The 24,430-nt window shown below is 35.3% G+C and overlaps 1 protein-coding gene across 5 annotated transcripts in view; it reads left to right on the top strand.

Annotated features, from left to right (window-relative positions):
- The first annotated feature begins 251 nt into the window (after positions 1-251).
- LOC132061819 (chromatin structure-remodeling complex protein SYD) overlaps positions 252-24,430 on the top strand; it is a 47,662-nt gene continuing 23,483 nt past the window's right edge. For 4 of the 5 annotated variants that reach the window (XM_059454472.1, XM_059454471.1, XM_059454470.1 and 1 more), the window contains exons 1-16: positions 252-454; positions 2,254-2,368; positions 2,449-2,510; positions 2,854-2,969; positions 3,087-3,242; positions 7,998-8,263; positions 14,813-14,979; positions 15,076-15,140; positions 15,226-15,942; positions 16,542-16,729; positions 18,580-18,677; positions 23,102-23,287; positions 23,410-23,590; positions 23,662-23,856; positions 23,972-24,015; positions 24,247-24,303. In XM_059454472.1, coding sequence (XP_059310455.1) covers positions 2,264-2,368; positions 2,449-2,510; positions 2,854-2,969; positions 3,087-3,242; positions 7,998-8,263; positions 14,813-14,979; positions 15,076-15,140; positions 15,226-15,942; positions 16,542-16,729; positions 18,580-18,677; positions 23,102-23,287; positions 23,410-23,590; positions 23,662-23,856; positions 23,972-24,015; positions 24,247-24,303 — 2,603 coding nt within the window. In that variant the 5' untranslated portion in view covers positions 252-454; positions 2,254-2,263. The remainder of the gene's footprint in view (positions 455-2,253; positions 2,369-2,448; positions 2,511-2,853; positions 2,970-3,086; positions 3,243-7,997; positions 8,264-14,812; positions 14,980-15,075; positions 15,141-15,225; positions 15,943-16,541; positions 16,730-18,579; positions 18,678-23,101; positions 23,288-23,409; positions 23,591-23,661; positions 23,857-23,971; positions 24,016-24,246; positions 24,304-24,430) is intronic. The other variant, XM_059454473.1, reaches the window with a different exon arrangement.

Below are 24,430 nucleotides of genomic sequence, written 5' to 3'. Positions count from 1 at the left end.
CGAAATTCCAACTACACACCATACCTTTGAGGGATATTTTTAGCAAAATAGGTGGATGAAAAGTATTTTTAGACTTTTTCTAATAGTTTAAGGGCATTTTTAGCCCTTTTCCATTCTTTCTGGAGCCAAACTAAACAGGACAAAAGTTAAGGGGGCCGAACATACGAGTCTTCCCAGCAGGAGGGACGAAAAGTAAGAAACAAAAAAACGAAGCGCTAAACTATAACTCTCCAATCTTCACAGCCCCAAACTCCCTTTACAAACAAAACAAAGCACTTACACAAAAATCTTAGCTCAAATTTCATTCACTTTCGATCGAACCATCACAAACCTCAAAAAGGAGAATTGATTCTTCCAAAGTGTTCTTAATTCTCTTTCCCATATACATATCATTATATATATATATATATATATATATATATATATACATGTAGTTCTCCATAGCTGCAATCGGGTAAAAACCCTAATTTCTTACTTGTCACTCCAAAATTCGAATAATTTCGTATTTAACCCTTTTTCTGTGAATAATTTGATATTTAGCCCTTTTTCTGTGTGTAATTTGATCTTTGCTAGTTGGAACCTTCAGTGGTTAGTAATTAGAGTGAAATTTAACTGTATAGATTCGTCATTATATTCAGCTACATTTAGAAACTTGATTAAAAATACTGTTTTTTCCCTCTGATAGTTAACCCTTTTTATGTGAATAAATTTGTTTGTTGCTAGTTGTTACCGTGAGTGTTTAGTAAATTGGAGTAAAATTTAACTGTATAGATTCGTCACTATATTTAGCTACATTTGGTAACTCTCTCTATATATAAACATACATGTAGCTCATTCATTCCTCGAGCTGCAATCAGGTAAAAACCCTAATTTTTTACTGTTTTTTTTTTCTTTTTTCGCTCTGATATTTAACCCTTTTTTTTCTGTGAATAATTTGATTATTGTTACCGTCAGTGTTTAGTAATTGGAGTTACATTTTAACTGATGATAGATTTGTTATTATATTTAGCTACATTTGGTAACTAGAATTAAATATTTTATTCTTTCTCGTATTGAAATAGTGAAAAAAATTGTTCTCTACTTTTTAACATACTAGAAAAACCTAACTGTGGTTGTTATAAATAGGCTTCTCGTCATTTACCCTTTTTGGGTGTTCTAAGTGGTTCTAGAATGATTAGTGTCTTGTTTAAGAATGGAGTTTGGTTGTTGTTTACGGGCTTTACTGTATAATTAAACACTGAAGTGGCGTGTAGAAGAGGAATAGATGGTAACTTTACCTAAAAGTTTAGTTTGGTTTAGTGTGTGTTTGGTATGAAGAAGAATATTTTCCATGGAAAATGTTTCTTTCAAAATAACTGGATTTCTTACTTATTTTCTAGTGTTTAGTAAGTAAGCAAAACAATATTATTCAAAGAGCATTTATAAGTAATTTAGTAAAACATTATAGGGGTGGCATGGTCAAGAGGGATGGGTGGGTGGGGAAGAGTCAATGAACTTGGAATGTCACTTATGAAACTTGTTTCCTAGAGAAAATATTATTTAAATCATTTTGACCAACCAAACATGAGAAAATTGGAAAATATTTTTCGGAAAATGTTTTCTCCCATACCAAACACACCCTTAGAAGTGACTCTTTTTCCTGGAAAATTTCTGAATTGAAGGTTGAAATTTTAAATTAGAAAGGTTAGGGGGAGGGGTTTGGTGGTAGTTGCTGCCCTTGCCTAGGACTCCTTGGTTCAACCGCCACAGTGATGTACTTGTTGCTTACACTTTTCTGTTATTGGTGAACCCATAGCAATCAGTAAGAAGTGCTACTCAGTCTTCCTGGGGAGTGAACTCCACCAAGAGGTTCTTCTCATGTAATTTCGTCTGCTCGTCCATTTTGGTATTGGAGGAAATGAGATTTGAACTCATGAGTAATTTTCTCGACAAGCAAATGCCCTGGATAGATACGAGAAGGATGCACTTAAGTACCTGAGCTATACAATGTGCTTGCTCTCCAAAGCCGCTAGCACATTTATTAGTTGCTTGTTTCAGTACTTGTATAGGATGAATTAATGGTGACCAGATGCTTTGAGTTATCCTTTTGAAATGTTGCAATTGGGTGGAAGTTGGAAGTGAATATTTCGTGCTCTCCGTTTGTTTTCTCTTTCTTTATGGTGCTGGATTGGATGTTGCTACTAAGTCATGGGGTTTTTATATTGAGTTATGACTTATGAGTTGCTGGATTTGACTTTTTGCAATTTTGTGTAGTTTGAGCAAGATGGCCAATCCAAATAATGTTGAGCTGGAGGCAGCAAAGTTTCTGCATAAGCTTATTCAAGAGTCTAAAGATGAGCCGACAAAATTGGCTACAAAGCTTTATGTGGTGTGTTTACATCTTTATGTTGTATGGTTTCCAAAGTTTGAGTTATTTACCTGTATTAAGTTGTACTACTCATGACTCAGATTTTACAACATATGAGATCCAGCGGGAAGGAGAACTCAATGCCCTATCAAGTAATATCAAGGTATAGTGTCTTAAAATCCATCCATATATTTAGAGAATTATAGAATTTCTTGCATATTGCCTGCATTTTCTGTTCCCAACCCCTTTGTCAATCACCTCTCCGTTCAATAATTATTTTTCAATCATTGTCTTATTGTACTTTCCAGTTACGATGGGGAAGTATAACTGTCATAGTATAAATGGTAGTTGCCCATGATACTGTGCCTCCTGGCTTAACAAAATGCTGACGCTAAAATCTACTAAGAGTTGATTGCCATATAGTTCAGAGTTCTGATACCCGTCTCTGACTCGCCGTACTGTTACAATTTTCTTAACTGCCCTAATTTTTCTTTTGTTGATTCAAGGGCCATGGAGACTGTTGTCAAGCAACATGGTCTTGACATCGAGGCTTTAATGTCCTCGCGTCTTCCTATGTCTGCGGGAGCACAAGTAGGAGAAGCTGCCTCATCACAAGTAGCTGGTAAAATGATACTTGTTGCTATTTAATGCACTTCACTGATATCTCAGTGCTAGCAGTCCAAGCTCATCTCTTGCTGGCTTTATTTTTATATTTTACGAGTCGAAAGTGTTATTGCAGGATCTTCACAGAGGGCTGGGGTCTCTAGAGACTCTAAAGAAAATTTGCTGGGAAATGAGATGGTTAAACCAGATGCATATGCTTCAAGCAGTGCAGTTAGCGGTCCAAGCGGCACTGGACATGGTATTTATCAAGCATCTGGACCCCACATAAGTGGTAAGTACAAAGAATTTGTCTGCTAACTTGCAACTATGGCAGATCATTCATTTTGTCTAGTGTTGGAAACTAATATATTCACCAAACAACAAAGGAAGTTTACAATTTGATAAAACATATGTAGATGGCCAATAGGCATTTGGTACTGCGCATTTTCTACATTAAATTTTAGGATGGGAGAATGGAGAAGAAAATGAAACAACAGATAATCATGTATTGCCGCCAAAGGTTTGTAGTAGCTTGCCCCTCGAGCAATTTAATGCTGCTTCTTGATCATGTTAGTACCACTTTGATGTAAGACACAATATCAAGCAGTAGTCCCACTCCCAAAGGGTGGCTTGGTGGTCAAAGAGTCAGTGTACAACTTCGAGAACCATGACACGACTTTAGGAATGCGACATAGGTGAATTCTTCCTATATGTTTAAGCCTTTGTGGACAGAGTTACTTGGTACTTATGTTGCGGGAGGTAACATGTATTTGGTGGATTAGTTGAAGTGTAGTGGTGTACGCAAGTGCAAGTGCGAACACCTCTGATACTTCAAAACAAAATTGAGGTGGCTTGCTACAAAGCCTTGCTTTTGTAAATAAAAAAATTGAAACTTGAGAGTCAACAACTAATTAAGCTGTTGGACGGGTTCCTATTTTGCTTGAGGAGTGAGTGAATGCAAGTTAACCAGTATTTTGTGGGTTTTATTTTTTTGACCAGGAATTCTGTTTTAATATTGGGGAATTCCCGGTGATTAATACCAAAAAGTAACTCCCAGCATAGCCAAAACATTAGTTGATTTCTTCCCATTTGCTCTAGCCTTGGTGGATAGAGTTACTTGTGGGAGGTGACAGGTATCTCGTGGATTTAGTAGAGGTGCGCGCAAGCTGGCTCGGACACCACGGTTATCAAAAAAATTAAAAAAAAAGTAGTATACCGAAGCATGCCTAACACTAGAAAATCTGAAGATAAGGGGTTGGAAAATGTGCAGCAGATGCTACTAATGTGAGAAAGCTTGCGAATCGGTGAATCATATTTTTGTGTACTGTTAATTTACCTGGCAGGTGTGGTCCATGTTCATTGCTAACTTTGGCATTCATTGGACAAGTCCACATTCAGGAGTGTGTTAGAGGGTTGGGAAGCTGCATGTCCAGAAGCACCCTTAAAGAAGATATGGAGTGCCATTCCTCTTAGCATAGCTTGGACTATATGGACAGAAAGGAATAAGAGGCGTTTCGAAGGCAAAAAGGAGCAGTTGCAGTCCGTGAAATATAGTTCTATGCACAACTTGTACTATTGGAAAGATGGAAATGTAGTGATGAATTTAGATGACGTGCTAGACTGCTTAGGTTTCTAATGTACTCTAGCCTGCATTTTCTTTGTACTTTCGCAGTATCACCTTGATACTGCTTTTTAATAAAACTTTACCCTATCAAAAAAAAAAAAGGTAGTATACCGAAAAGTAGAGAAACCTAGGCTAAAATGTGGTTTTCCACAAAAATCACCCGTTCACCTATCTATTTTTATAAAAAAAAAGTCAGTCAATCATTTATCCGAACCAGTGTTGTCAAAGGCGCGCTTAAGCCCTGAAGCGAGGCTCAAAACATATTGAGTGCTTCGCCTCGCTTTATGTGCACTTCAGTGTCATCATCAAGGCTCTAAGACATACTTTTCCTTGCCAATGAGCCTCTCTTCAAGGGATGACACTAGATAATTCATATTTCACTTTATCGTGATGTTTTTACAATTCCGTTGTCCATATATTTGTTATTCATGCTTATTACTATTAGTCTTGGACTAAACATATATGGATTTGTATTTTTGTACCATTGCGCCTTTTTTCATTAAAGCCCACACTTTATTTGCAGTTTGCGCTTAAAGCCCTAGCTGACCTTAGAGCTTTTTTGCGCTTTTCGCTTTTGATAACACTGATCCAAACAAGAATCTCATGGTACACTAAAAAGAAACTAGAGACACAAGACTATTTCTCACACGTACAAAAACATTCTCGGCTCCTCAAAATCTCTCCTATTCATCTTCCTCCATAATACCCACATAAGAGCTAGTGGTGTTATGTCTCGTGCCGCGAGTTTTCTCTCCCTTCTGAAAACCTAGCTATATAGTGCCTCTTTTATTGTACTCTACATGACCTACTGTATTCTAAACCAATTCAGAACTCCCACCATAGGCGATAGCTACTTGACAATGTAATAAGAGGTGATCCACATCTTCTCTTGAACATCTACACCTATAACACCAGCTGACGTATGTGATCCTCCTCTTCCATAGGTTCTCGGCTGTCAGTATGGTTCCCTTACATGCCAAAGCACACTTTTCTAGTCACCCTGGTAGCCAAATCGTGAGATGCAGGAAATCCACTTCATCCCTCAAATCTCACCAATAGTTTTTGGTAGTATGATTTGACTGAGAACTGCCCATCTCCCAGTTCCATCTGTCATGCATTTCAAGTGTTGTAGGTTTCTTTTGAATGTGAGATCCCAATGTAAAAATAAAATAAAAGCACTTGTCTCATGTACTTGCACTGCCAATACTGTCTAGCTCGAGACTTTATATATATTAGGCAAGGAACTTTCAACACGTTCTCTCTGCACCACCTGTCACCCAAAGCTTATTTTGCTTCCATTACCAACCTTGACTATAATGTGGCTGCTGAATGCTTTGCATTCCATCATAATGGTCTTCCAAAGTCTTGTGCCTGAACGAAAACTTGATAGTTTTGGTCCTCCATCCCCATCGACGGTACCATACTTTTCTGCTATCACCTCCCTTCAAAAACATGCTCTTCCATCCTAAATCTTCATATCCATTTTCCTAGCAAAGCTTTGTTGAACACCTTGAGGTCTTCACTCCAAGTCACTCAAGTCCATTGCACTTTTTGGGGATCGTAATGGGCTTTAATAAATTATCTGACTAAGTATACTGGTTCCATATATTGTATCCCAAAACATATTCCTTCGGAATGTTTCTAGATTTTTACTTAATTTGACTCGTATCCTAGACCTAATCTTGAATCCTACACCGGTTAATGATGTGAAGGGGGAAGTTTTTTTTTTTTTTTTTGATACTCGACCAGGGCCAATCCCGTTGGGCCCCCCGACACCCCCCCCCCCCCCCCCCCCAAAAAAAAAAAAAAAACACATACACACATCCTAGCTCTATAATCCACCCGTCTTCCCCAATCCTTGAATGCCCTTCTAATCTTACATAATAATAAAGAAAGTTACATCTTTATTTGTTTATCTCACCCTTCTTTCTTTTCTTCGATTTTCCTTTTGATTGAGTACCTCTTTTGCTATCATATTAGCCTCTTTTCATCTCTTTCAATCACAAAATTTCACTCTGTTAACTCAAGATATTTTGATAACAAAGCAATCCCATCCAGAAGATAAAGTTTAATTGTATTCGATTTTTGTAATTTTGGTGTACAGAAAAGTATATAGAAGATACAGAGACTCTAATACAGTTCCTAGAGTCTCTTTAGTTGCTAGTTGAATTTCTGTAGCTTTTATAAAGCTTCCTTGTAACTATGGCTTTAACTTTCCCTTTTGGATATCAATACAGCTAGTTACCATGTCAAAAAATAAAATAAAAAAATTCAATCTGTTAAATCCTTGTTGGAAGCAGCAAAGGCAAGCCAAGGTACCGTATAGATGAGCGCTTGTGCTTGGTCTTCAATATTGTTCGGCTATCCAACTTGTATAGTCTCACATCTCTTGAAGTTCATCTTGACTCCTAGCTAAACATTAAACCATACAAGATATGCTTCAAGTATGTTGGCGGAGATAAGTTTGCATCACAAAAAACCAAAGTATCATTCACAAATAAAAGATGCGTAAACTTGGCCGTGCTTTGTCCTCTTGTCACTACAGTGAAACCCCTCGACAAACCTCCAACCACATCTTTGTCCATCATTTTACTTGGTGCTTTGATCACCCATATGAATAACATGAGATATGAAGAATCCCATGTCTCAAAATCCCGTTTAGCCTGGCATAACTGTAGAAGTACAAAAATGATCCATCTCCTCCATCTGTCTCCAAATCCCATTCTCATCATGTAGTCCAGAAACTCCAATTCACATGATCGTAGGCTTCTAGAGTTCTAGCTTGCAACAAACACCCAACGGTCCATTCTTTCTTCTGGAATCTGCCACTTCATTCGCAAACAAAGCTGCTTCTAAAGTCTGCCTTCCTTTTACAAACGCATACTGTCTAGGCCAACACCTTATTTAGTTTGAAATAGACCATCTTAGGAATTACCTTATATATGCTTTTAGACTAAAAGGATTGTAGTCTTTGATTTTCGGTGCACCTCCCAATGATAGTTCTGATGGTTGCGTTGGGACTTCTTTCAAACTCACTAGTTTCCTGAAACTCTGCAATAGTCTCCATCACCTCGCCGTTAATTGTAGTCCAGCAGTGTTGAGGTTTTGATTTAATATCAATGTTGATTATATTCTATAAGTCTTATATTTCCATTCTAGTTGGCAACTTGTGCTTGGGAAAATTGTTAATTTCTTCTATTTTGTGGGGGCGGGGGGAGAGGGGAGGGAGGAGGGTGGAGGGAGGAGGGAGGGAGGGTTAATGAATGCTTGTTACGTCATTTGTACCAGCCATTCTATGTGTAGGATCAATGTTGATATCCCCTGCTGAGCTGAGTGAAAAATTTACCCTATCAGGTGAATGTACTTGAAAGTAGTTCTACTATTCACGGCAGTTTAATGTAGTGAAGTGCTGCCCTAATTCAGGTACAGGTGTCAAAGTTCCTGTAATGGCGCCTTCTGCTTCTAATTCCTCTCAGCCAGTAGAACCAGGAATTTCAAGTTCAATGCAGTTTGGAAGTCCTTCAATTGATAATCATGGTTATGCATCAAAATTGCTCAAAGATGGAAGCACAGAACCTTTCTCTGGGTCTACCTCGGTTGATCTTGTTGCTGGCAGAACTGCAGCAGGAAGAACACTAGAGCATGAAGGAGGATCTAGTATGTTAGGAAATGCAAGCAAGATCAATCAGGTACTCATTTTCCTTCTTTCCACTATCCTTTTAAATTAAGCTGTATGTTTGATGACATTGTTTTCCCTTATAATGAGCTGTTAGTTGTTGGACAAAGTTTTGTAAATCTGTCATATAACATTCTACCTTGATTTGATGTAAGTTCACGTTTTTTTAATTAATAAAGAGCTGTTAGTTGTTGGACAAAGTTTTGTAAATCTGTCATATAACATTCTATCTTGATTTGATGTAAGTGTACGTTTTGTTTATTAATAAAAAAGGTATTTGTTTACTTTTGAAGTTGGATTCTAAGTTACTCAGACTCGGCAGTTTGGGTGCTGTACCTGTGTTGACACGACACTGACATGGGTAAGGGTATGGGATCTATGTCGGATCCGGTCAAACTAGATTGGGTGTGTTGACCAAAATTTTGGGGAAAAATCTGAGAATTGATTTACCAAAATCAAGATTTGAAGAGATGGGAAACGAAATACCTTCAATTCCGCTGCTATGTAGTAGTAATAGAGACATGGGTCGTGTTGTACTGGAAAAAACAGAGACATGGAAAAGATTTTGTTGGGGAAGAAGATTTAGAGAAAACGAAGAAGAAGACGTAGACGTAGAGAAGAACAAAGAAGAAGAAGACGCAGAGACTAATTAGGAGTTGACCACTTTGTTAATTGACCCCTTTGCCAATATGCTGCCACGTTGGTCTATGAGGATAACCATTACATATACTAATTATTTTTGGTACAATTAAAACTCTATCTTTTTCACACCCTTTTTAAAAAATAAAATAAAATGGTTTTAATCTAAATAATATACAATTATTTAATTGTAAATTGAAGATTTGTATATGCTGCACACATTTTTCATTTAAATGAACTTCATATTATATATATAACAAATAAGTATATGCTCTAAGTAAGCAAATTTTATTAATTAACCTAATTATGCTATTTATAAATGTCTTCTTGGAAAAGAGGGATAATATCTAAATTAATTATTAACTTAGTGTTGTCAAAGGCGCGTTTAAGCCCTGAAGTGAGGCTCAAAACATGTTGAGCGCTTCGCCTCACTTTATATGCGCTTCAGTGTCATCATCAAGGCTCTAAGACATACGTTTCCTTGCCAATGAACCTCTCTTGAAGAGGTGACACTAGATAATTGATATTCCACCTTGTCGTAATTTTTTTACAATTCATGCTTATTATTATTAGTCTTGGACTAAACATATATATATATATTTGTATTTCTGCACCATTGCGCCTTTTTTTCATTAAAGCCCACGCTTTATTTGCGCTTTGCGCTTAAAGCCCGAGCTGGCCTTAGAGCTTTTTTGCGCTTTTCGCTTTTGATAACAGTGATTATTAACATGTTAATTTTTTCATAATTATGCATATTTTTATATTTTTAATTTATTTTTTGCCGAATCCCCGCACTCGTACCCGTACCCAGATCCGTATCCCTGAATCCTAAAATTTTGATCATGAAGGATCCGACCTTTAGATCCGTACTCGTGTCGGACACCCGCACCTGAGTAACTTAGGTTGGGTTCACATTGTTTCTGAGTTTGGTTACTACTCCCTCCGTCCCAATTTATGTGATATAGTTTGACTAGGCACGGAGTTTAGAAAAGAAAGGAAGACTTTTGAACTTGTGGTCTAAAACAAGTCATAGAGATTTGTGTGGCTATAAATCATTTCATTAAGGGCAAAAGGGAAAGTGGAAAGTGTATCACATAAATTGGGACACAGGGAGTACTTAATAGCTGCTCTACTTGCAACTATGGCCCAATACTTTAGTGACGGCAAACTCGATTACGTTTTCTTTAGATAGTTAAGGTTAAGGGAGGAAAGTTCTTAGAAATGCCATACACGTGCAGTGTTGTTAGACGAGAAACTGGCTATTGTGATGCCGGAGATTTTATGTGATCTATTTCCCACTAGCTGGAAAGAAGAATAGGAGAGCCAAGACAGTTAATTAGGGAAGGGACAGATGGTTGGGGTTGGGGGAGGAGGGGAGAGGAATAGTTTTACAAGAAATTACTTGGTGGTACTCTCTTTTTCCCTTCTAACGACTTATTTTATACTCGAGGATTGATAAACCAAATATGTTATGCTGGTCGCAAATTTAGTAATTGGAAACTACTAAATGTTTATTTGAGAAGGTGAAGGTGAATGAAAAAATGATTCACATTGAATAATAACTAGGTCAAATAAATCAGAGAACTGATAAAAAATGGTCAAATTATTAGGAGACATGTAGAATATCGGCAAGGAGTTCAGAGGCAGCATATAACGTGTAAAATTTCACGGAGCACCCTATTTGGTCGTCCCAACCTGTACCCATTTTTTAAAAAAGTTTACTGGTATCCAGTATAGGTAACTTCAGACAAAATTGTTGTTTTTCCGCATTTTTTTCTTCTCCTCCTCCTTCTTTATCTTCTTCTTTTTAGTTGTTGTACAATAATACTTTTCAAACTTATAGCAATTGAAGTATAATTCTTTGAAGAAGTGACTCTTGAATTTCGAATAGGAAAAGTGAGTTAATTCAAGTGGTGTTATTGAAAAAGTTTGAAAACATTCGTAAATCACCATTGTTGCAAAAATGTTTTTGTTAGATTTGTTGTTGTTTTGACAAATTGATGATTGAGGTCTTTCTGTATGTTATTTGGAACTTATGCTTCAAATTTGAGCTCATTTGTAATAGATTTGGGTGTTGAATCGTGTGTTGGATTCTTAAAATTCGAAGAACTAGTTGTTCTTTTTGGGCAAAAGTTTGTTCACCTGAACCTCATGCAAAAATGTCTTTAAGTAGAGCATTATATGCCTGAAGTTCTGCCATATATATGCTTGAACTTCATGCAAAAAAGCCTGATGTATTGCCATATATATGCCTCAACTTCATGCAAAAATGCCACATATGCCTGAACTTTATGCGAAAATGGCTAAAGTTCTACCATATATATGTCTGAACTTCATGCGAAAAAAGCTGAAGTTCTGCCATATTTTTGCCTGAACATCATGTAAAAATGTCTGAAGTTGGCCTTGGCAAGCCAGGCCAAACTTCAGGCAAGAAATGTCCGAAGTTTGCCAAACTTCAGACATGAACTTTGCAACTTCAGTCTCATATGTGATAAGTTGTTCCGAAGTAGGCCAAAGGAAAAAAAAATCAACTTCCACTAAACATATGTCCCGAAATCAGGTATTTGTGCACTTTGCCCCACATAGTGTGAACCTTGGCCTGCAATTACATATCCATTTAAGGAAAGGAAATCAAGATGCAAGGTATTTTTTAGTCAAACGTTTGGTAAGATGGATAAACGGGCTTAAATGGAGGGACATAGACAGTGAAGATTCTTATAGCCGACCTCGAGTTGCTTGAAATTGAGGCGTAGTTGTTATTGTTGTGGTGCAGTTGTTGAAGTGCACTGGATATTAGTAAAGCTGTGGCAACAACAACGTGCTATTGATAGAGTGAATTGGACTATCCCTAGATCTTAGAAGACTTTTTTAAGCACTGCTTCAAATATCATAAGTAGAAGTAAGTGAAAGTTACTGATTGGAAATTCGGTAGTAAGACCAGAATCAATTGTAGGGATTTTGTGTATCCTACATTCCTACTGCATAACATAAAAAAGTATTGCCCACTTTTGTGAATGGAAGAATTACTGGGCCCTAAGCATCAGGTGCTTTGACCTTCTTAATTTCCAAGGGCATGTTCTTTGTAGAGAAATTTGATACAAAATACAAGTATGTCTTTTGAAGAAGGTTGGCCCAGGTGCCACTTTGATTAATAAGGTTCATTTTATTTGGGTCAGCTCCTATTTTTGACCTAATGAATTTAATCTTGACGGAAGCCCATTTGTGCAAATCATTCTCTATCATTTGCACCGTATCTGCATCCCAAAACCCTCCCAATATTAGAAAAAGGAAAATACCCATTGTGATAATCGCGACAATAACATCAGTGGCATTCTGAAAAAGAAGATTCGAGATACCTATTTACAACATTTGTGTATTGATAAGACCGTTTACTATTTCTTGAAGCTCAATCTCTCCCCCGGATGAACCATATAGCCAAGAGAAACCATGAACCCGAATAGAAGAGCTTAAAGAGGAACCTCATGTAAATACCATGGAATAAGGTTTGATCCTATTCATGGAGATTCCGTAACTATTCCAAAAATGGAAAGTTCGACACAATTGGGACCAAAAATAGTTTAAAAAAAAGTATACGTGAACTCACTTATACAACAACTATGCTCAACCCCAAGCAAATTGGAGTCAACTTTATGAATCCTCTTTGACCATGCTACTCCTTTTAAGCTCTTTTTTTGAATTCCGTTTTTTTTTTTTTGACGAAGTAGGATTCATTAATGGCATCAATAAGATGCAAAAAGTAACAAAACAGAGATTGAGTCGGCTCTTCTTGTGGACTCATCTGTCCACAAAAAAGAAAAGAAATTGGAAGGAAAATCTTATCTGAACTCTTTTTTCTGTAGCAGAGTCAGATGCTTCAAAATTCATAATCCGCCATCCTATTTTCTGTTTCTCGTAGAATTACGTTTCTTTTACTTCCACCTGTCCTTCAATGCACAGGGAAGCAGGCTTCATTTAATCAATTCTTGCATTTCTCTGGATCAGTTTGTGCTTGAACTTACATTGACCAAACTTTTTCTCCCCAACTTTTTATACATCAGTAGAATGGATAAATAACATGTAAAAAGAAATAGAATGGGAATAAGCTTATAAGTTCTAGTTCTACAACATTTTGATGCTTGAATTATGCATACTGCTGTAGAGACAAATGCACTTATCGAAGAGAAAAAGAGAACACACATGAAGCTTAGAAGAAACTCATCACCTTTTCAATTTGTAATTGCCATACCTTCATGTTTACTCGAAGGATAATACCGTGTTGCAGAGATACTTTGTAAACTTGACAGATGCTTGTAAAATTTTTGAAAATGTTACTAAAAAGATATAAAGGAAATTTCTGGATCCAATTATACCACAGCTTTACTACATTTGTAGTTTATATCAATACGTTACCTTTAAATTAAAGTAAAATACTCTGTCTATCCATTTTTGTTTCAACTCTTTAGGGAGCAACATATGATGTATTATTTGTGCAATTAAAGCACTATCAATGAAGACGATAAGCATTTCTGCCGAAGGCCAATCTACATCTAGATATTTGGTTATACCTTGTCTTTAACTGAGGATACTGTTATGGTTTGCCAAATTGCTCCTTTAACTAGGTAATTTTGGATGATTTGGAACCAGCTAATACAGAAATCTAGGCTAAAGTTTGAATCTTTTCTCATCAAGAAGTGAAAAAAGGAAATATAGACAACTTTTTCCTCTCTTACCACTTAAAAATGTGGAATGCAATTTTTCTTTTACTTTGGATAAGTATTAATTTTGAGATATGTACATGTATCTAACATGGACAAATTTAATTTTACTTCACTTAATTTTTCTATATCTTTTTTTTTACTGATTAAAAAAAGTTTTCTATATCTTTTTAATAATCATGTGTTCCGATGTATATAGACTCTTTTGCCATAATCAATGCAAGGCAAAATTCAATTTTAATTGGATCTTGCATAAAATATTGTGGAAGCTTATTTTGGGAGGAAATTAGCTATAATCACGATAATATACATTATCAATAGGGTGCCTGTCTTTTGGTGTCATCAGTTTTCTGGTCTGGTTTCTATGATGTTTGGAGATGATGGTATTTTGGCTTTGTGACAACAATTTATCATGGATCTCTTCTGGGTACAGATTTTGAACCTTATGACAGGTTGTGCTCCCTTGGTAATGTTTGATACCTAATAAGTCTTCTGTTTTCAGTGAAGAGTCTCTAAACACGATATCTAGTTCAAATAGATGCTTATCCAAGTAATGTAAAACACAGTTGAGTAGAAGCCCCTGCAACTATTTTGCCTTGTTATCGGGATAAAAACTAATACTGATTTTGGAGATGACTGCACCTCTCATTTTCCAGATTCAGTTAATGTTTTTCCTTTTGGAAATTTGCAGTATGGAGTCAACGCCTTTCATAGATTATCTGCTCAATTGTTGTTTTTGTTTATTCATTTTATTTTCATGCATGAAGGGAAACATTTTGATTTTCATTCACCGCTTTTAAGTAATTCATTGTGTAGTATAAAATCAATATTGTCACTGTTTGGTATAATCAAAACGTCTTTTTAAATATTGGATTGAGACCTGGTTACATGGAGCGACATGGATAGTGAGGATTGAAATAGCTGACCTCATCTAGTTTGGGGTTAAGGCATTGTAGTTGTTGTAAGAAGTCAAAACCTCGTACTATGAAAGCAGCAAAGATTTCATCTGGTCAACTTATTCTTATGCATACAGAATCTGTTTCCTGACGTCATAGAGCGGCATGTGAGGATGATACAATTGGAAAATAGCTTTCTTTATCAAACTTAATGAAAAACAACTCTGGTTGTATTTAGTTGGTTTTCTTTTTCAGCAGTATTCATTTGCTCTATGTGCTTCATCTTTGCCTTAATTTTTTTTGTGTCAACAGGGGGGCATGCCTAACAATGTCCCAGAGAAGAGTATACTTGGAAGTGAAACAATGAGAGATGCAGGGAAGTTTCCTGTTGCGGCTCAGGCTCCAGTATCGGCCATGCCTTTCAAAGAACATCATTTGAAACAGCTTAGAGCACAATGTCTTGTGTTTTTGGCTTTTAGGTATGTAGGATGATGCATTTGATTTTAGCATTAGTCACTGTGCAAAGAAATTTTTGCTTCCAGCTACCAAAGTTTTTAATATCTCCCCACTTATAGGAATGGTTTAATGCCAAAGAAGCTTCATCTTGAAATTGCACTTGGAAACTTCTATCCTAAAGAAGGTATCTGCTGCTTGATATCTCTCTTTTTTCGCTGATTAAAAAGTCATATAATCTGTGTCATGTCCTAATAGGCTGTGTTCTACAGATCGCAGAGAATTGGTTGACCATAAAGGAAGGGAGCAACTGAGTACCGACCAAGGCAGTGCATCTGAAGTCACACGAACATTTGGAGGAGCTGGCGAAACTGACAGGCTTTCTTCTGGCCCTACGCCTTCTGGAATTCTTGCTGATACAAATAAGTTAATGGAGGCTCAGAATGCTAACTTGATGGAAGATAAAAGTGGTCAGCTTGATCCTTGTGAGCATGCCGACGAAAGGAGGTCTCAAAGAAAGATCAGAATGATTCAGGATGCTGAAGTGCCCATCCAGGATGCTAAAGAATCACAGGCATCTGCTCTTAGAGGAGTTCCGACTGATTCGAAATCCTTACCTCCCTATAATCATGAGCATGCTCCTGCAAACACTGGACAACTTGGAATGTTTCCCCAAGCTTCCTCCGTTATGGGCACAAGCAAGCAATTGAAGCCTGATCTGAGTGGTTGGAGTGGAGCTGAGGCTTCAAAGGTATCACCACCTGCCTCTGCCAATACCCATGAATCTGGTCCGCTAATGAAAGATAATCATGCTGGTCAATTTCAAAATCTTGCTGATAGCAATGCTCAAGGAAATCGACATGCTAATAGTAACTTGCCTAGTTTACCCTTGAGGCAACAGTGGAAATCTGTTCCTGGAGTAATTAATCAGAGTCCTGCAACAATGCAAGTGAAGGATTCAAATATACTGCTGAAAAATCTGTCACAAGGTCTGAATAATATCTCTCAATAAGAATGTCACCTCGTATATATTTCCTTACAAAAAATCACCTTCTCCCCCCTTTTCTTTTGATTTGGTTTTAGTTTTGGGGATCTAAGTAGGCGTTTTGCCATGAAAACCAAATATTTCACTTTTTTTTAGAATTTTGAAGTTGGAGTTGAAGATGGAGTTGTGTTTGGTTATAGTTTCTGCAAAGAATATTTGGTTGTTTGAATGTAGTGAAAGTGAAAAAAGTGAAAACAAGGTTTTAGGTGTTTTCCAAATTCCAAATACAACTTCAAGTTGTATTTGGAATTTTCATGGCCAAACGCTGATTTCCAAATAAAGTGAAAAAAAATTCCGGAAAAAAGTGAAAACGGGGCCTAAGTAAGACAAATTTCTTCTGCTATAACTTACATGAACAGATACAGATTCCACCCTTTTTTTTTTCACCTTTTTTTGCCATTATGGTGTGGTCCATGGGATTGATTTTCCAGTGCATTGAGTGTACATACATATTTATATTTGCCTGTATATTTGTATGGCTAGTTATTGTTTCTAACGTCTGCACATTAAGCTCTAACATTTGCGCATTAAGTCCATTTCCAGTGCAAGAAACAGATCTAGAAGATGAAAATATTTCAGCACCCACAGATAGGTTACCATCTCCAAGGCATACAATGATGGAGAAATGGATTTTGGATCGACAAAAAAGGAAACTTATTAGTGAACAGAATTGGTCGGAAAAACAGCAAAAAACGGAAGAAAGAATTGCTGCTTGTGCAGAGAAGTTGAAGGTTTGCTACTGAAAAATCTTTCTTCCTTATGGGATGCAATGCTCTTATCAATAATTTGTGTAGACTGGATTTTGGGGTTAGCTTTGTTGACACTTATTAGGTTAGGGACTGTATAAGGCTTACCTCTGGGGGAACGTGATGTTAGATTTGTTGACACTTATTAGATTAGGGACTGTATAAGGCTTACCTCTGGTGGAACGTGATTCCATATTAGCTTTTTCTTCATGCGAGTTTGGTAGATAAGATCCTATCTACTCATTAGGGTGTGGCTTAGTGGTCAATAAAGTGGGTTGAGAACCATGAGGTCTCAGGTTCAAATCCCAGCAGAGGCAAAAACACGGGGTGAATTCTTCCCATCTGTCTATGCCATCGTGGACAGAGTTACCCGGTACCTGTCTTTGGTGGGAAGTAGAGGTACCTTGGTGGAATTAGTCAAGGTGCGCGCAAGCTAGCCCGGACACCACAATTATTTTAAAAAAAAAGATCCTTTCTAGTTTCTACTTATCTATTCAAAAAGTTGTCTGATTTCCTGGTGGGAAAGAATTCGGTTTTGTTCCCATCATGGTGGGGGGTTTTTTTTTTTTTTGGGGGGGGGGGGGGAGGTGAGTTCGTGGTAACTAAATGTACTGTTTGCTCAATGGTCCATGACCCACAGAAATCCTCATGTTATGTCAGGCTTTCTTCTTTGTCTTGACTAGAGCTTTCAGTCACCTAAAACCACCAACATATATAAGCAGTGGATACACCTTTTTTTGTTTTGTGGGGGGGGGGGGGGGGGTTCTTACATTGCCAATGGAACTTGTGCCTTAGCTGGTGCTTTTTGTGAGTAAAACAATAAAACTTTCTGAATCTTCTCGTGTTATGCCTTTGCTTAAGAGTTCTTGAGGCTATTACTTTGAAATTTTGGTTGAATTGCATATTTTACTTCCATGTTGATTGGTCTTTTATGCATTGGTTATGCTCCCCAAAGAAAGACAAATAAATAGTAGATGTATACAAACACAGATAGGGCAATTTTATGCATTGGTTATGCTCCCCAAAGAAAAGAGAAATAAATAGTTGATGCTATGAGTTCTTTTCCAAAACCGAAAAGATTATATTGCCCACAAAAAATACAAGAATGGTGCAAATAGTGCATACACATTGGATGTAAACTCCATGTAGAACAATAATATGCTTTTTGACTTCATTCCAACCATTCTGGGGTCATCACGTGTCTTTTATTACACTGCACAGTTGATTGTGTTAGAAGAGAAAGAGCCACAACCTATTCCCTCTAAAAGTTTGAAGTGCCAAATTGCTCAAAACTAGAGCTATTCTTCCTTAGGCACAACCATTAAATTTGGCACTTCAACGTTGCATAGGTCTTTTTTTTTATGGATCTTGAGTGCGTCTATGAATTTATCCAAAAAAAAAAAAAAAAAAAAAAGAAGGATTTCGCTAAACCTTGCATAAGCTGTTTTTGATGCTGCAGAACCAAATATTTTTGAGAAGCAGACTTCTTGTATTTTTGGATATTTCTACATCCCATGAAAAAGGGTACTTATACATTGAGTCTTATGACTTATTAGGAAAGAGAATCAATACAATAAATACAATGAATAAAATATTCTATTCTCCAATAATTAAGCTAATCAATCAACAATATCCTCTAATTAAGCTAATCAATCTAGTTTAAAAAAAAAAAAAAAATCTAATCAATCAACAAGAACCATTTGATGATATGCTCTTCCAGCATGTGATACACATGACTGGCTACTGCAACCTGATTTATGTGACAATGAATCTTATATCCCGGTTAAGTTTCATTTCTCACATGTGATAAATGCTCGTCTTCATTTATGTGGCAGGAATCTGTGAGCTCCTCTGAGGATATCTCTGCAAAAACAAAAAGTGTCATTGAGCTGAAAAAACTTCAATTGCTGGAGCTGCAGCGTCGTCTACGGAGGTGATCGGTCTTGGTTAACTTAATATTTTATGCATATCTAGATGTATTCCACATTGTTCCTACTGTCTTATTTTCCAACTCTGCCGCCACTAATGGATATCATATTTTCTAGGAAGGTTGTCACATAGTCAAAAAATTTGATAATTCTGTGGTTAGCTTTGAATTTTTTGCAAGTTCAGTACATCTCTCTGTCTATATATACACATGCACACACACACCCACACACACACACACACACATATATATATATATATATATATATACTAGTGTTATTTGGCCCGTGCTAAGCCCGGGCCCAAACCAACGTTACAATTCAATTTGTAGATATTTTTAAATTTTTTTCTGCTCTTGCTTCTTTGTTTTTGTAACATCAGTTTGACACTTTCGAAAGACTTCTAAAATATTAAAATACAAAAATGTATCTGAAAGTTAAAGAAAATATTTTTCTTAATTAATATTTTATTTTAAAAAAAAATCAACAATTGAAAGCTCTTCTAATTTCTATTTTACTAAAATTTTTTAAGGTTAAAGTCACAAATGATCCAAATCAAGCTTTTATATGTTAACTTAATCTAATTTGTTTCTTCAAATTGAACCATATTGGCTAACTTATTTTTTACCAAAAGATACTACATTATCCAATTAATATAAAAAATATTTAATGCGAAAATATTGTTTTATGATGATATCAATAAAGTTAACTTATAAATAAATATAAATAATTAAATACCTTGACATTGGAAGATACATTCGTAGATGTTCCTTTCAAATTATACAACACAAGAAATACTTAAAAGTTAATAAAATTAAATTGTTTTTAATTTAAGCTTTCGTTTTACTTCCAAAAGATGCATCTTAAAAAATAACATCCTTTTTCTTTTTCTTAATTTAATGAACTATTTTGTGAAATTTACATTGCATTAACTTTTTTATGTCAAACTTAAATATTTTGTCCTAAATTATATAAAATATTGATTACCCGATATTTTGCAAAATACTTTTATATTAAAAAGAGTAAAAAAAATATACTTTTTGCAATTGTCTAGTATTATTATTGTTTGGAGATCAAATTGTATTTTCTTTAACTACAATAATTTTTCCAAACATTTTCATAATATATATATAAATAATTTATTTATAGTTTCTCTTTTAATATAGTAATTTATTAGATAATTTTTATATTAAAAGTGTGTGCATGTATAATTTGATTAATTAACTACCGTATTTCGGAATTCATTTTTCAATTGAGCCGGAAGGGCTATAATTTGCATTTTTGATACATTTTTAAAGTATTTAATTATGATATAAGTTATTGCATATATTCTTTTAATTTAAATCTTATTCCTACTTTAAGTGAAATCTTTGTTAATTACTTATGTTTGTTAGCATGTACGACACAAAATTACAAGAGAAAATGAAAAAAAAAACTTACATTTAATCGGAAGAGTAAAAGTTTAAAATAGCAAATGATAAATGATAAATAGCATCAATAAATAATAAATAATATTATTAGAATAATATTTTAATTCAATAATTAAGCCTATATTAAGATATAATTTGAATGATAGGATAATTCTTTACATGCCTATAATAAATTTTTAATGACAAATATTTTTGTAACAAATTAATAATATTTCCACATAAAAGACTCAAATATGTATGAGTAAGCTTTGTGGGGCCACTATGGCCTTATTCATGACATCATCATTTTAGTGGCATGAAAAAGCCCTCAAAATTCTTAAAATTTACAAAAATGTGTGAAGATTTAGAAAGTCATAAAAAACTTCAATTAGGGGTAAAAAGAGACAACAAAATCATGTGAGGACTACAAAAAATGGAGATTCTCCCTTATATATAGTAGTAATGTATTCCACATTGTTGGTACTGCCTTGTTTTCTAATTTTGCCTGCCCTAATAGACATCTACTTTTCGAGGAAGTCATTTTGCAAATTTCTAGAGTTCGCTTTGAGTGTTGCAAGTTTGATCTTTAGAGATTATGAATTAATCATTTTATAACTGTAATTCTTATTAAATACAAGACGTCTGAATGAACTAGATGACTGCACGGGCCAATGTAGTTTTTTCTCTTTTTCTTATTTTGTTCGCTTTATTATTTTCTTGTTTTGATTTATTTTGTTTTCTGATTTTATTAATAATTAGCAGATTGTGCACTTTTTGTAAAAGAAGACTGTGTGATGACCAATCACATTCTTCTGTCATATTTATTTTTGATTCTCTTTGAGATTTTGTTGCTTCTCTGGCACTTTGTAGCATTTGCCAAAATTTGAGATACTTTACACAAGGCTTTTGTCATACTCCAAGTTCTAAAACCCTAAGAAAGACCTTTTTTACAAATTTTTAAAGCACAATTGTGTTAGCACGATATAAGTATGAGGGCCAAATAAGTATGTTGGATCAAATCAAGATGGGTAAAGCAGTAAATATATGATTAAAAAAGACTTAAGTTCAACGAAAAATGCTACTATACAAACAAACATAATACAATCTTTAAAATACTTATCATTTTCAGTTTACACCAAAAGTGTTTCAACTGTTTTTCAGATACAAATATCTTATTTTCTAATATTTTCCATTTTGGCATTGGATTCATTTTCATAGTGTTCACACTCTTTCAATATAAAATACTTTATAAGGTGGATAGCGAAGAACAAATTTTTTTAGTAGGAAATTTATTATATGTGCCGAAGATGGCGAAGAATATTATATACTGTGCTTATAAGGTAATATGAATATTATAACATGTGTAAATTATTCTACCATCCTCCAGTGAATAGAGCACACGTAAATACCTCAACACTAATGTGGTCTTGGAGGTCTTCAAATAAGCATGTACTCGTTTTAACCAAATATTGTATTAATCAAAATCACAAACACATTGCTTGAATATTGGAGTAACTATCTAGTTCGTTACTAACGGCTAACCTTACTAAGATGATAAAATACTGTTTAAAGTCTAGAAATTGTACGTATTATAATTCTTTTTTAATAAAAAAATAGTCTTCCTTAACTTATATAGTCTATAAGTAAAAATAAGGGAAAAGAAATAATATATTTTAAAGAGATAAGACAACTGATGTGTGTGTGTGTGTGTGTGTTCAGATGTTTACTCTTACAATAAAATAATATAAAAATCACCCAAAAAGATAATTTCTATAGCTTAAACTACTTTAAGAATATCTAAAATTGTAATTAAGAAAAACTGTTTGATTTCAAATAGTAAAGGTGGGATCAGCTGTTACCTGTCAAAAAAAAAATGGTAAACGTGGGATGTTTTACTACTTTTAAATGGACTGAACTCCTTATTAAATAAGCTCAAACTCAGCAGTTCAAAGTTAATTTTTTTTGATTTTTTAAAACTTGTGAGCTAACATTTGCTTAAAAAAAGCTAAACGAATATCAAATATGTACATGAAGATTAGTCTTTGAAATCAAATACAATATGAGCTGACCATTTTGTTTCTTGAAAGAATGAAGCTTTGAGTTTACTTATGTTAGAAAACATTTATGAAAAGTGAAGAACTGCAAAAGGGACAATCTGGCCGTTCTCGTTTTCACAAAAAGATGTAACCAATGCGTTTCTACTTGGGATCCACGTGGCGGTTTGCACAGCATAGCATACTATTGTATTGTAATAAAAAATGTTTGGTTTATTTGTCAAACAAAATAGGAGCTCAAAACTAAGCCGTTGAGCCTAGGGCTCAAAAACACAACGCAGGAATATCCGCGAAATGACTAAGATACCCTCATTGCTAATCTTAATGACTTCAAGCAGCCATGACAGGAATATTTTTTCATGCTTCTATATAGTAGAAAAATTGGTACTCTGAGGTATTATTGAAACATGGATTCAAAAAAATTATGTCACATTGGTTGAGATTATTGTTGAATGACATAAAGACCATAAATTCGCTTTCACTGAAGTTAAGCTTGTGGATGACTTGGTCCTTTTATTAATATTCATATTAATTTGAAAAGACATCTGGGTAGTTGGGTCCTAGATGGTTTTAGTTTTTATTGGATCTTATAAGAACATTCGCAATAAGAACTGCAATGTGATTTCAAATGTATGTGTATACATAGCCATAGTATTTGAACATGTTCTTGTATTATACAGTCTCTGGTGGTTCTTTGGAGGGTTGGTATTTCTTCTTAAGCTGGGGTTCAAAAATGCATGTCATATTTGCAGTGTGTGAACATTTTCTTGTATGTACGCGTAGACTTTGGTAGTTCTCTTGTAAACATATATTTCTTCTTAAAGCTGGTGGTCTCACGCTCCTGCTCTCCCCGGTGGTAGCCAAGCTTTTATATATATCGCTTAGAACTGTTTAGGTTCTTTCATGTCACCCTTCATTGTTTCACATTATCTGTCCAAATCTTGTGACCTTGTGACAATCTGTTGGCAGTGTAATTCTCACTGATTTTTTCAAGCCAATAGCAACTGACATGGAGCGGTTAAAATCAATCAAGAAGCACAGAATTGGGAGGAAATCAAAGCAACTTGAAAGATATGAACAAAAAATGAAGGAAGAGCGTCAAAAGAGAATTCGTGAGAGACAGAAGGAGTTTTTCAGTGAGATTGAAGTTCATAGGTATGCTGTTACTTTCCTCATCAGGGTTAATCATTTGACTTTGCTCCTTTAACAGTAAATGATTAATGACTTCTTTTCTGGTTTTCGTATTATTGTTTTCTTTGAATTATTCTGAACTCCAGGGAAAGATTGGAAGATGTATTCAAAATGAAGAGAGAACGTTGGAAAGGTTTCAATAAGTATGTGAAAGAGTTCCATAAAAGGAAGGAACGGATACATCGTGAGAAGATTGACAGGATCCAGCGTGAGAAGATTAATTTACTGAAAATCAATGATGTTGAGGGATACCTTAGAATGGTTCAGGTATGGCATGTCTATTTCTCTCTCAGAACTGCACTCTGTTCCACTTATCCTGATAAATACTTTGGTTGTAGGACGCAAAGTCAGATCGTGTTAACAAACTACTAAAAGAGACGGAAAAGTACCTCCAAAAGCTTGGATCCAAATTAAAGGAGGCTAAGTCAATTGCAAGAAAATTTGAGACCGACATGAGTGACAATAGAAACTCAGGTGCGGTTGAGGAGGATGAAGTTGACTTTGGTGATGAGGATGAAACAGACCAGGCTAAGGTTCTTTCAGATATTTTCGTATATGGTTAAATGCACATATTGCTAGCGAGCATGCTGGCTGTTCTTTGCTCGCATGTGTCATTTCCTGATTTTGTTATACTAATTTTGTGTGCAGCATTACTTGGAAAGCAATGAAAAATACTATACGATGGCACACAGGTAATTCCTGCATATAATCTCTTTCATGGTCTTCTAGGACTTGACACTATAGATTCTTCAATTTAATTTGATCTACATTCTTTTGAGTCTTAGTATCCTTCGCATTCTAGGGTTCTATTAAATAGCTGTTATTGATTTGGCTGATTCAACTTTGTTATCTGTTCAATGTCAGTACACACTACTCAAATCTCTCTGGTTAAGACACTAAATAACTACATGTATTTTCTACAGTATAAAGGAGACCGTCGCAGAGCAACCTCGTTCTCTCAAAGGTGGAAAACTACGGGAGTAAGTTTTTCATTTCAGAATCAATTGTCATTGCCTATCTATGTTCGTGGGTGCATTTTTTTAATATTTAATTTTCCACTCAGGAGATATTTCCTATTGCCTTCATCTAGAGTATGTTTAATCTTGA

Source organism: Lycium ferocissimum, chromosome 7 (genome assembly GCF_029784015.1).
Source record: "Lycium ferocissimum isolate CSIRO_LF1 chromosome 7, AGI_CSIRO_Lferr_CH_V1, whole genome shotgun sequence".
Taxonomy (NCBI): domain Eukaryota; kingdom Viridiplantae; phylum Streptophyta; class Magnoliopsida; order Solanales; family Solanaceae; genus Lycium; species Lycium ferocissimum.
This window is presented reverse-complemented; position numbering and strand designations above follow the sequence as displayed.